A 14427-nucleotide genomic window follows, 5' to 3' on the forward strand; every position below is an offset into this window, starting at 1 on the left:
TCAATAGTCATAGAGTCATAGCATGGAATTCAGTGAATGATGTTTCACTCATTGTTTCAATACAGTCATTCAATGAATCAAAATTCAATCATTAATTCAATGAACAAAACTACATTAATTAATTCAGTGAATCAAACTTCAATCCTTCATTCAATGAAGGAAATTCATAAAGTCCTTCAATGAATCAATCTTCATTCATTTATTAAATTAAAGAAACGTCATTCATTCACTCAATGAATCAACACTCATTAATTCATTCAAAAATGGAAATTGAAGCATTCATTCAATGAATCAACCATCATTCTTTTATTAAATTACACAAATGTCATTGATTCACTGAATCAAACCTCACTAATTCGTTCAATGAAACTTTACTGAATCATTCAATGCATCAAATTGCATTCATTCATTCATTCAATGAATGAAAGGTCACTCGTTAATTCAATGAAGTAAACTTTATTCATTCAGTCAATGAATCAAATGTCATTCATTCATTCAATGATCCAAACTTCACTTGTTAATTCGTACATTGAATGAACAACTTTGATTCTCTAAGTTAATAAATCACACTTCATTCATTCATACTAGGCATGAAACAGTGTTCATTAATTCAGGCAATCAAACTTCACTCATTCGGTTAATGAATCACACTGTGTTCAATAATTGATGGATCAAAATCATTTCAAAATTTCAGTGAATCAAACGTCACTCTTCGTTCATACATTTAATGATTCAAAACTCATTCATTCAAGGAATGAAACTACATTCATTAATCCAGTTAATAAAGATTCACTCATTAATTCAATGAAGGGAATGCATGTATTAATTCAATCAATCTTCATTCCTTTATTAAATAACACAAACTTCATTGATTCACTCAATGAAACGAATCTCACTAATTCATCACTATTTGGAAAAGCATAACGTGATTATGAGGGGCATAGATACGGAAAATGTGGTCAGCATGGTTTTGGAAAGAATTCTGAGGGATAGGATTTATCACTATTTGGAAAAGAATAACGTGATTAAAGGCAGCTGGCATGGCTTTGTGAGGGGCAGACCATGCCACACAAATCTTATTGAGTTCTTTGAGATGTTGAGCAGTGGATGTGGTGTAAATGAACTTCAGCATTTGACAAGGTTCCTCATGGTAGGCTCATTCATAAAGTCAGGAGGTATGGGATACAGGCTGTCTCGATTCAGAATTGGTTTGCTGACAGAAGTCAGACAGTGCTTGTAGATGGAACGCATTCATGTTGAGTGGTGTCCTGCAGGGTTCATAGGTCTCTGCTCTTTGTAGTTTTTTAAATAAATGATTTAGATGAGGAAGTTGAGGGGTGGGTTCATAAATTTTCCAATGACAGAAAGGTTGGAGGCGCCATTAATTGTGTTGAGGGCTATTGCTGACTGCAGCATGACATAAACAGGATGCAGAGCTGGCTCAGAAAAGGCAGATGAAGTTCAACCTGGATATGGCAGATGAAGTTCAAAGTGATGCATTTTGGAAGATCGAACTTATATGCTCAATGTAGGATTAAAGACAGGATTCTTGGCACTGTGAAGGAACAGTGTTCAACTGCATAGATCCCTCAAATTTGCCACCCATTTGGATAGAGTTGTTAAGAAAGCATAACAGGGAGATTGTGTCGAAGAGCTGCGAGATTTTGGTAATACAGTAGATTAGTTTACTGTATTTTAGATTATGAATAATCCTCAGCATTCAGTGAATGAATCAAACTTCACTCAATCATTCAATGAATCAAGTTGCATTCATTCATTCACTGAATCAAACTGCATTCATTCATTCAACTACATTCATTAATTCAATGACTCAAACATTATTCATTCATTCAAGGAAACATGTTTGATACATTCATTCAATGAATAAAACTTCAATCATTTATTTAATTAATCAAACTATATTCATTATTTCAGTGAGTCAATCTTCACAGGCTAATTCAATGAATCAAACCGCACTCATTCATTCAATGATGCAAACTACATTTAATAATTCAGTTAATCAAACTTAGAACATAGAACACAGCGCAGAACAGCCCTCGGCCCTCAATGTTGTGCTGACCTGTGAAGTATTCTCAGCTCGCCCCCTACACTATCCCAAACTCATCCATATGCTTACCTAAGGATTGTTTAAATCTCCCTAACGTGGCTGAGTTGGCTACATTAGCATGTAGTGCATATCACACTCTTACCACTCTCTGCATAAAGAGCCTGCCTCTGACATCTGTCTTAAATCTATCACCAATCAATTAGTAGTTATGCCCCCTTGTACACGCTGATGCCATCATCCTAGGGAAAAGACTTTCACTGTCTACCCTACCTAATCCTCTGATCATCTTCACTCATTAATTCAACAAAGGAAATTCATTCATTCATTCAATGAATCAATCTTCATTCAATTATTAAATGACACAAACTGCATTCATTCACTCAATCAATCAACCCTAATTCATTCAATATATCAAAGTGGATTCAATAATTAACGGATTCAAAGTGCATTAATTAAATCAGTGAATGAAGTTTCACTCATTGCTTCAACGAAGCAAGCTTTATAAATTCATTCAATGAATCAAACTTCAATCTTTCATTCAATTCAACAAACTTTATTCATTCAATGAATCGAACAGCAGACATTAAATCAAACTTCTTTCAATCATTAAATGATTTGAACTGTATTCATTATTTCAGTGAATCAATCTTCACAGATGCATTCAATGAAATAAACTTAATTCATTCATTCAATGAATCAAACATCACTCATTATTAAAGTGAAGGAAATTCAAGCATTCATTCAATGAACCAATCTCAGTTCATTTATTTAGTGACACAAACTTCATTCATTTACTCACTCATGAATCAAACCTCATAATTCATTCAATGAATCAAACTTCCCTCAATCATTCAATGAATCAAATTGCATTAATTCATTCAATTCATCAAACTTGACTCATTCATTCAATGAATAAAACCGCATTCATTAAATCTGTGAATCAAACCACTCCTTCATTCAATGAACCAAACTGCATTCATTAATTCAATGAATCAACTTAGTTCATTCATTCAACGAAGCTTATTCAATCAATCAAACTTCATTCGAGTATGCTTTCAAACAATCAACCTTAATTCCTTTATTAAATTCATTCATTCACTCACTTAAACAACCCTCACCAATTCATTCAATGCATCAAACTGTATTCAATAATTCAATAATTCATAATTCATTGAATTCAACCTCATTCGTTGATTCAATGAACCAAACTTCCCTCCTTCATTCAACGAAGCAAGTTTGATACACTCATTCAATAAATAAAACTTCATTCATTTATTTAATGAATCACACTGTATTCATTATTCAGTGCGTCAATCTTCACAGATTAGTTCAATGAATCACATACACTCATTCATTCAATGTAAGAAACTACATTCATTAAAGGAAATTCATGCGTTCACCCAATGAATCAATCTTCATTCATTTATTAAATGACGCAAATTGCAGTAATTCACCCAACGAATCAAATCTCACTAACTCATTCAATGAATCAAACTTTGCTCATTCATTCAATGAATCAAACGGAGTTCATTATTTCAGTGAATCAAACTCCATTTAGCAATGTTGATATGTATCAACAATGAATTAAACTGCATTCATTCATTCAATTCATCAACCTGCACTCAATTATTCAATGAATCAAACGAACTGTTCTGTGCTGTACTTTTCTATGTTCTATGAATCAAACCGTATTCATTCATTCATTCAATGAATCAAACTGCATTCAATCATTCAATGAATCAAATTGCATTCAATTATTTTCAATGAATCAAACTGCTTTCATTCATTCACTGAACCAAACTTCTGTCAGTCATTCAATTCATCAAACTTCAATGAATCGAACAGCATGCATTTTTGAATCTAATTTCACTCATTCTTTCAATGAAGGAAATTCAATGAACCGATCTTCATTTGTCTATTAAACGTCGCAATCTTCATTCATTCACTCAACAAATCGAAACTCACTAATTCATTCATCAAATCAAACTTTACTCAAACATTCAATGAATCAAACTACACTTATTAATTCAAAAAAACGAATTGCATTCATTCAGTCATTGATGAAACTTCAATTATTCATTCATGGAACCTAACTCATTCATTTAATGAAGGGAACTTCATTCATTCATTGAATGAAACAACCTTGATTCTCTAAATTTCACAATAAATATACAAAGCATTAAACAGCATTCATTAATTCAGTCAATCAGACGTCACTCATACATTCAATGAATCAAACTGAATTCAATAATTCACTGAATGAAAATGCATTCATTATTTCAGTGAATCAAGCTTCACTCATTGATTCAATGAAGCAAGCTTCATGCATTCATTTGATTAATTAAACACCACTACTTCATTCAATGAATCAAACAGCATTCATTTATTCAGGGAAACAAACTTCAACGAAGCAAATTTGACACATTCATTCAATTTATCAAACTTCATTCATTCATTACCTCCAAGAGGTAAAATTTTAAGTTGTGTGCATGTGGGTAACATCAACAGAAATAAATTCCCACCCAGTCCTGGTCAGCCTTGTGACGCATAGAAATTGCATGTCAGCCAGCCAATTAATGGAGTGGGCCTCCATATGAGCTTTAAGTTCAGAGAAGGCTGGAAGGAAGGAAATGAAAATGGGGGAGGAGCAGTTGAAGGAATGCATGTGGCATGTGTTAGTGGAAGAGAGAGCCAGTAGGAGATATGCAGCTTGCAATTTAGAAAGGCATTGAGGGAGAGGGAGTACTTCAAATACTCAAAAGACTGGTCAATGAATTCTAATCTTTTTACACAAGGAGGTATCAAAACCATCCAATCATTCACAATGTGAATGCACCGGCTAACACTCACAATTTAATCACTTGCTCTGAAGGCAATCACTGGACCAGGAAGGCTTTTCTCCCAATAGATCAGACTAATGAGCATGGTTCATCAAATAGAAGTGTCAGTTGCAATATAGATACAAAATTGGTTGGGTGAGAGGAAACAAAGTTATGGTTAATAGATTCTTTTGGACTGGGAAAAAAGTTTTGCAGTGCAGCTCACCGTGGACCCTTGTATTTCCTGACTTATTAATGAAGAGAAATGTGCACAATTTCAACATTTGCAGATGATACAAAACCTGGAATCATTGTAAATTATGAAGGACAAAGACAAGTATGTGGAATTGAGAAGACAGACGGCAAATAAAGTTCAATACAGAACATGGAGCAAGAATATAAAGATAAAGGGAACAACTCTAAACATAATGCGTGTGCAGAGAAACGGGGATGTATATGCACATAAGCTATTAAAGGGTGGCAGGGTAGGTTGAGGGAGTGATGAATAAAGGATACAGTATTAACAGGCTTTAATAATAGGGGCATGGATTACAAAACCAAGATTATGTTATATTAATGAAGGAACTGTTCAGCTGTTAGAGTAACATGTCCAATTTGGGTACTGAATTTTAGAAGGGATGTGAAGGCATTGGAGAGTTCAGAAGAAGTTTATGAGAATGGCTGAAGGGAAAAGGAATTTCAATTAAGAAGATTGCAGAAATTTAACTCGGGAAGAGAAAGCTGGGAGAAAATCTAATTGAAGATTCAAAATCAGAGTAAGTACTGAGAAAATGATCCCACTTGTGAAAAGATCAAGAACAAGAGGATAAGTGATATGTTCACACAACAATGTTCAGGGACAGAGAAATGATGGCACTGTGGCTCACAGTGCCAGGGACCTAGGTTCCATTCCAATTTTGGGTGTCTGCGTGGATTTCGACTGGATGGTCTGGTTTCATCCCACAGTCCAAAGAGGTAGATTAGCCATGCTAAGTTGACCATAGTTCCCAGGGTTGTATAGGTTAAGTGCATTAGCCAGGGAAATGCAGAGTTACAGGATCGGGTGGAGGATTGGTCTGGGTGGGTTGCTCTTCCGAGGATCGGCGTGGTGATTGGGCTGAATGGCCTGTTTCCACACCGTGGGAATTCTATGAAAACGGTGAAGAGAGACTCATTCAAGGTTTTCAAAAGGGGTTAGATGATCATTTGATGAGGAATATTTTGCAGGGTTATGAGGAGAAAGCAGGACAATGGCACTAAAATGAGATGTTCACTTGCAGAGCTAGTACAGACATGATGGGTTGAATGGTATTCTTCCATGTTGTAACAATTTTGTAATCTTGAGACCGTGAATAGAAATGACAGACTACTCCAAATATTCAACTGAGATAGTCTTAAGAGTGAAAGAATTAAATGGAATCTAATTGAACTTGTAGAACTTCAGCTAAGCCACAGCTGGAATATTGTAAACAGTCTAGTACAAGAAGGATGTAGAGGTTTTGGAGGGAGTCTAGTTTGGAAGGTATATGCTATGAGGAGAGATTGGACGAACTTGGTTTGTTTTCACTTGAATGTTGAAGGATGAGTGCTGACCTAATTTTGTAAATTTCTGAGAGGCATGGATAGAATGGATAGTCTTTCTTTCATGGTAGAAAAGTCATTTACTAGGGGACATAGATTTAAGATAAAAACAGGGTAAGCTTGATGAGATTGGCAAGTTTTTCTTACACACCGGGTAGTAAATGCGTGGAATGTGGTGCCAGAGGAGTGGTGACGGTGGATACAATAGTAACATTTAAGATATAGCTTGACAGATATGAATAGGCAGGGATTAGCGGGATCGTAGAGATACGAAAGGCGCAGTCTTGGTGGACCAAAGGGTCGATGTTCTTTATATTTTGTATTCTTTGGGATTTTTAAAGTGCATCCAGGAGAGGTTCTTGTGCCAGTATGTAGATAGTCCTACTAGAGATTTGGGCAGTGCCTGACCTAAGGGTACAGCCTAGAGCACAAGTAAAAGTACAGATCTTATAGACCAATGGTCTTTTGCTGTTGCATAAAATTTAATTGTATGAACTATTGCTGGTACTTACAAATCCCAAATGTTAATGGAAAATGTCAATCCAAATTCAGTAAGGATAAAAATAATTCTACATTTGTATAAAATCTATTTTATTCCATCTTGTCAAGCATTGTGTTTGATTCCAAACTCATGATGTTGGTTGGAATTCCTCTTCAAAATGAAATTTAAAATATTCATGATTTAGCAATACAACAAATATTAACCATATTCAAGTTACCTAAACCCCGTGACAGCAAGCACTACCACTTTCCACAGCAGTTCACATCTGCATCACCATCTAAATCAAATATAAAAAAAGCTATCTAAAAATATAGAAAATAGTAGCACATCCTTTAGCATTGCATATTTATGAATGTTTGGTCCCCCTACTTTACAGATATAACCCAAAATTAGTAATTTGCAGATCAATTTGGAAAACAATTCACTATCAGAGATACATGTCTACTTAGCTTGTCATCAGAAATAAAGAAAAACAGAGTAATAAAACTTGACAAAATGTTCAACTAAAATGATATTTAGCACTAAAACAGCTCAACAAAAACACTATTAATTTCAAAGCAATGACTATTAAAACTTTCGACCTCAAAAATGCTTCTGAAGATTTCAATGTCCTTGTTAGTTTCAACTTAGGAGCTACTTAAATTGTTCTTTCCAGTGCTCACCAATATTGACATAACCTATTTACTAATACCATATTCAAAACTCAATCATTCCGGTTCCCAGGAATCCTGTGTGTTGTTCAAGTATTATTACTGTTATTAAAAAAAACAGCAAAGAAAGCAAGCTCCTGTATTTGTTACAAGAAAAAAAGAAAATTACACCGTAATATAAGGCCTTCTAGTCAACAGGTAAACATATTCTACTGGGTTATTCAAACAAGCATGTAATCAGGTGGAAAGATCTACAGAACAGCAAGGTATCTGAACTGTAATCATCATGGCATGCATCTGAAAAGCATGCTCTTCCATCTTCCTGTTTGTTCAAGACTAAATAGGAGATCCTTTAAAGTCAAACGCAGTGATGTGGCTGCCCAGACCAATTCAGCCACGGTGCTTTCAACATACATCGTGGAAATTTTGATCCTCAGCTCCAGAAAACACTTTAGTTCTTCTCATTCATTTCAGACGTTGGGTAACATTAGCTAATGCAACAGCAAAAGCTTGCACTGCAGAAAATGGATACTGAAAATCTAAGATGTATGCATTACCATCAATCCTTCCAAATTGCATCACCTGCAAAAGAAAATAAATTACAGGCATTGGAAAGAAGCAATTTTTCCGATTGGAATTGGATCAAAGTTCAGTAAATGAACCAATTGATTAAAGGCTTACGTTTGCAGCATGGTATCATCTTTATTTTAACTATTGTTAATTTGTTGTTTGATTTTTAAATTAGCCTACTCAACAATACATTTTGATTACCGGCAACCAGGGTATGCTCTGTATATATTTCAGGTACATTGGTTGGGGGTGAGACTTTTTTTTCTCATGGGAGAAAGTCCTACCAATTTAACCAGCTAGGTCTTTTACCTTTCCCTGATCTCTTCTTTCCAGCCACACGGACGTAGACGTTAATTAGATACTAATTGCAGCAGAGGCAAACAAGCGGGAGGCTGGAAGAACACAGCAAGTCAGTTAGTATCATGAGGTGAAGAAGTCAACATTTCAGGTGTAACCCTTCTTTAGGACTCCACCTCCTGAAACTGCCTGGCTTGCTGTGTTCGTCCAGCCTTCTGCTTGTCTATCTTGATTTCCAGCATCTACAGTTTTTTTGTCTCTAATTAATTGCACTACGGCAGGAGGGAGGGCTGCATGAAGTGGGAGTCTCTAAAATTCTATAGCAAACAGATGAGGGGATCTGTTGGATATTGTGCCACAAAGTTTATATTTGTAACACATAAGAGAATGGTAAAGTTTGAAGTGGAACAATCTAAAATAAAACCTTTGAATGGGAAGAGGCAGAAATGGCAGACTGAAGATAAATAGTCTTAAAAATTAATGGCCAAATACAAAATAGTTTGAATTTATATTGTGACAAGGAATGGCATTGTTGCTGGTCCACAGTAAATGCAAATCCTAAGTTTTTTCTTTGTTTACATCTACAATTTCCAAATTGTTGGAGGAAATCCTGAAGAAGGATTTATGTGTACTTGGAAAGGCAAGGACTGAATATGGCTTTGTGTGTGGGAAATCATGTCTCACTAACTTGACTGAGTTTTTTAAAGAAGTAACTAAGAGGGCTGAAGAGGGCAGAGCAGTGGACATGATCTGGATGGACATCAGTAAAGCATTCGACAACCATGTGATGGCAACTACTGTAGACTGGTTGCCATCACGTGGAATACAGGGAGAACTAGCCATTTAGATACAGACTGGCTTGAAAGTCGAAGACAGACGGTGATGGTGTAGGTTGCTTTTCAAACTGGAGGCTTGAGACCAGCAGTGTGCCATCAAGATTGGTGCTGAATCCACTGTTCTTTGTCATTTATATAAATGATTTGGATGTGATTACAGGAGGTCTGGTTAGTAAGTTTGCAGATGACACCAAAATTGGAGGTGTAGGGTAGCCAAAAGGTTACCTCAGAGCACAATGTGACCATGAACAGATGGGCAATTGGGCTGAGGAGTGGCAGATGGAGTTTAATTTAGATAAATGTGAGGCGCTGTATTTTGGAAAGGCGGATCAAAGCAGAACTTATATACTTAATGTTAGGTCCTGGAGAGTGTTGCTGAACGAACAGACCTTGGAATGCAAGTTCATAGTTCCTTGAAGGTGGAGTCCCAGGTATTGAGTATAAAAGTTAGGAGGTCATCTTGTGGTTTTAAAGGACATTGATTAGGCCACTTCTGGAATACTACATGTAATCGCTTAGAACCTTTCAGGCCCATCTTTTTCCTCTTCTATACTGATCATGAATCTACTGAAGTTATGACCTGTGTGAGAAAAAATGTTCTCCCAGTTATTACTTCAAGCACTTGTCCTCAACCACTTCATGACTTAATTTTAAGTTCAAGACCATCCCCTAATCCCGTGGGGCCTTCTACATACCAGATTAAAAAAAGGTGTCCTGGAATTAGAAAGAATTCCATTCTTTTTAAATCTTTTACATTATGACTACCTCATTATTGCTACCAAATAACTTAAATGTTTCTCTTAAATTTGCCATTCTCAAAGCATAAATTCATCATTCAAAAAAGTGACTTTTTTTACAGCCATAATGCCATTTGAGAAATAGGTTGTTTTAACAAATAGAACTATATGGGTGCAATATACACCTCCCAACCCCAACTTATGGATGCTGTAAATAGAAAAGTTGGGATATTGCAGGCTACCTCTACTAAAATAAGTGGTTTAATTATCTGCTGTGTTTCCCACACTGATTTTTGGGATTCATTCTGCTTGGTTCATTCAGTCAGATATGATGTTGCAGATTAGATTTAATTTTCAGTAAATAAAAAATAGATGTTGATTAAATCATTAATAAGTCTTTCAGACATATTTCTAACTTTATGACGTAAAGTCACAAATTTTCCTGCCCCAAATCACTCTAATGATATTGCACTACTTGGTTATTATTGCGATACCAAACTGAGAACGAAAGCATTTAATTATTAATATCCATAAACAAATTCAAGAAGCAATATAATTAAGTATTAAAATGCAAAAGATACACTTTTCTAAAGCCTGTTACAAGTGACTTTGTAATTTAAGTTGCAAAATTATTACAAAAGTCAGAGACTAAATAATAAACAGGGCCCATGTGATCAACAATTCAATGTTTTGTAGAATGCAGAGACCAGTAAAACCTATGATTTCACCTGAGATAAGTTTATTGCTGCAAATGACTATTTTATCTCATTCATTGAAACTGCACAACTGAAACAAATCTAGAATAGAAACAAGTGGTTTCAAATAAGATTAGAAAGTATTCTGGAATTTTCATTCAACCCACTGTGTCCACACCAACCCTCTGAAGACCATCCGACCCAACCAGCTCCCTCCCCTATCCCCACAACTCTGCATTTACCACAGCACCTAGTCGACACATTCCTGGACACTATGGACAATTTAGCATGCCCAATCTATCTAATCTGCACATCTTCGGACTGTGGGAGAAAACTGGATCATCTGATAGAAAACTATGTAGACATGTCAAACGTGCAAAATCTACAGTCACCTGAGACTGGGTTCCTGGAGATGTGAGGCAGCAGTGCGAACCACTGAGCCACTGTGCAGCCCATAACAGAGTCAGATTCATTCATAAAGCTTATCTCTAGATGCAAGGAAACATAACTGCTGAACACAGCTGTTCATTTTGAAGAACCCTCTTATGAAGGAATATATAGCTACAAAAGCTCTTTACACTTACAGCATTCAGTATTTTTCCTACATGAGGATTGCATGAGCAACCAGCCAAAACACTCTTTTCTGGGTATCATAAGCACCATACCAAAATCCTTCCGTGGACATTTTGAGCATCAAACTAGCACCCTCTCATAGCTTCATGAGCAGCAAAAGTGTTTAAGCCACAATGAATAAATTTAGACCACAATGAAAGTTGACTGTGATGTGTTGCAGCAAACTATATTGTACATTATTTTACAATACCTGTCGTCCTTCCAACTCAATTTGGAAGTTTTTTGCAGACTCTTGGGTCACTCTTCCTCCAAAGTCCAACTGATATACTTGTGTTGCCTCATTCCAGAGTGGCTGCTTGTTAGCCATTACATACACAAATCCTTGATTCCCCAATTTCCCGTCCTCTTTTTCATTTGCCCTTCGACATTTCAGTTCATCCGTTTCATTCGCTGTCCTTAAGTTTCTCTTAGTTTTCCAAACCTTTTTGGCGCTCTGACTCTGATTCATGAACTCATCTCCACTAATGAATAACTCTGGCTCACTTTCTGAGCTGTCTTGAAACTCACTCATTTTATTCAGCTTTTTGGATTTTATCTGATCTTTTTGACTTTTGATTTTTTTCTTTTCTCTTCCTAGTCTCGGGCTAGAAATTAGAGAATTGAAGTCTGTAAGCACCTTTGCGTCTTTTTTCATTTTTCCTTCAGTTACAGCTCGCATATTTGCCTCCTCTGGTCTGCTGTCTAACCGTTTATGGCTTTTCTTGTCATATCTATCTGTTCGCAGAAGAACAGGAGATTCTGTCAGAGAGACGACCTCTTGGAAGTTGTCTGCTGTTTCGATAATTGCCTCAGTTCTCGTGTGTTGAAACTCTGTTGAAAATGAAGGCATTCCAGCTTTCTCAACAAGCACGTCTGGCTTTGAGCTCAACGTACCCTGTGAACTATGCATCAGGGAACAAGCACTGTAAGTATTCCATTGATGTAATGTAATCGGGGGGAGCTGTAGACTAGAAAATGTGTTATTGGTTGGATACATTGGTGGCAATGGACAACAGCCAATGTTAGCTGGATAACCAGATTGCACGACTACAGAAGAGTCTTGTTGTGGGTATGGAGGTGGGATTATAGCTTCTGAAGAAGGAAAAGAGGCCTGAAAGGCTGCAATAGGAGATGCGCTGTAACTTAGTGGATATGGTAATGTGAATCCAAAGTTTGACTGGAAAGTGACTGTTGGACTATTTGTAGATTTAATAGGAATGATTGGTACATGAGGTATTTCCACATGTGATTGTTCCAAGATGAGTGCTGGTGGTTTATGACACGCTGTTGCAGAAATCTGACTTGGTTGTTGTGGAATCCAAATTTCCTCACTCCCTGTTTGGTCCCACTGATATGGGAGTGGTTGCTTCATGCTCATGTTGATCTCATTATTTAATGTAATATGTCTAATGGATTTCTCAAATTGACAATGCTGCAAAATAGATTCATCCTCACTGAAAGCATTATTAACATATTCAGTTCTATCCTGACAGTTGTCTGGAACACTTAGCAGATTATAGGATGACTGAGAAGAGAGGGGTGATGTACTAGATGAGTGGACAATTACAGTGCTAAGCTGAGAGCCAGTCCCAGTAGGTAATTCTGATCTACTATTAATGTTACTATTGTTGCTTCCATTGTTGATGCACTGAGTACACGTATAGAGAGCCGGTGGAGATCTGAGAGAGGTTTGCTGGTACTGTGCAGACACAGAATTGTTCTTCAGTTTATGACCATGTTGAATAATCCTATGTGAGTCTAACAGCTGAGACACTTTTGCTGTGGCATCTTTGCTCTCACTTTGCAATGGCACTTGTATAGTGTTACTATCAATACGCTGACTTCTATTGGTGGCATCAGGATAAGGAGGTGGATCTCCACTAGGAATAACACAGTGAGCAACACTCAGCCTATTTAATGTGCCATATACCTGCTGTACCTTCTTAGCATCTGCTGAAGGCAACTGTAAAGGTGACTGTCCTGGGCCTGGAAGTGTATACGTATTTTGACTGCTTGATATTCTCATGCGAGGCCTATATACTTCTTCGACATTTCCACTGCTATCAAATGTTGTGATTCTTTCGTAACCTAGAGGGGTTTGAAGATGTCTAGTAGGAAAGAGGGAGAGATCTATTTTTTTCAGACAAATGTCTGCAGGTGGAGTAGTAGCAGAGGTGGCTGCAGAAGCTGTTATAGTCCCTGGATACGGAGGAGGTGGATGTGCATTTATTTTAGCTAACTGCACTTCGGGGGTTGTGCAGAATGGCATTGTATTGCTTTCCAGGAACTGTGGCACTGTTCGCATCGACTTGATTTTCTGAGAGTGCTCAGGTTCTCGTTCCACCTGCTCCATGTTGGGAATCTGTACAATCCCCCCAAGCTGTGGTGATTGCTGTTGTGATCCACCAGTCATTCGGCTGGTTTCCAAACTTCCAAAAATTGCCTGCCCAGGATTTGAAAACCTGTTAGAAATTGCATACTGGCTGGAATTGTCCAAACCACGTTCTGCTGCTCCTGCAATAGCTGTTTGATTTGTTAAAATATCAAGCTGCACATTCTGATTGGCAAGTAACGATTGAACTAGTCCAATACTCTGGGTAGGGGACATTGCTTGAGCAGAACTATGGATTGGTGCAATGGGAATGTTAACAGTGCAAGGAGGATTGTTTTCTGGAGCTCCAGTTGTTCCATTCACTGTGCAAAGAGAAGAACAAAATTTAAAAATTCTTTATTACCGACAAAATATTTAGCTTGCCCCATAGAAAAGCATACACTGCTATTTTTCTAATGACATTCAATTGTACTGTTTGCAGCACATACGTTGTATAATTTTGAGAAATTTTAAGAATGATTTTTAGTTTGTCTATGTCAATAAAAATGCACATTTGAAGAAGAGGTATAATAGGCAGTACAATGGAGTAATCTAATATTAATCAGAAGGAAATTTGAAGAGTTAATATGAAAGGCATAATCGGACTAAGACGAGGTCAACATTACATTGAATTATAAAACACATGGGAGGCGATGGACTGTTAATCCAGAGACCCAGGTAATGGGGAG

At 36.8% G+C, this 14427-nt stretch overlaps 1 protein-coding gene across 2 annotated transcripts in view; it reads right to left on the reverse strand.

Annotated features, from left to right (window-relative positions):
- Positions 1-646: 646 nt before the first annotated feature.
- The window catches only part of tulp4a (TUB like protein 4a), a 392269-nt gene continuing 378488 nt past the window's right edge, over positions 647-14427 (reverse strand). Inside the window, exons 12-13 of one of the 2 annotated variants that reach the window (XM_087991477.1) lie at positions 11579-14061; positions 647-8202 (exon numbers count right to left, since the gene is read on the reverse strand). In XM_087991477.1, coding sequence (XP_087847603.1) covers positions 8086-8202; positions 11579-14061 — 2600 coding nt within the window. In that variant the 3' untranslated portion in view covers positions 647-8085. The remainder of the gene's footprint in view (positions 8203-11578; positions 14062-14427) is intronic. The other variant, XM_087991476.1, reaches the window with a different exon arrangement.

The sequence above is a fragment of the Chiloscyllium plagiosum genome, unplaced genomic scaffold (assembly GCF_037043375.1).
Source record: "Chiloscyllium plagiosum isolate Xiang-an unplaced genomic scaffold, Cpla_swu_hap1 HiC_scaffold_10, whole genome shotgun sequence".
In the NCBI taxonomy this organism is placed as follows: Eukaryota; Metazoa; Chordata; class Chondrichthyes; order Orectolobiformes; family Hemiscylliidae; genus Chiloscyllium; species Chiloscyllium plagiosum.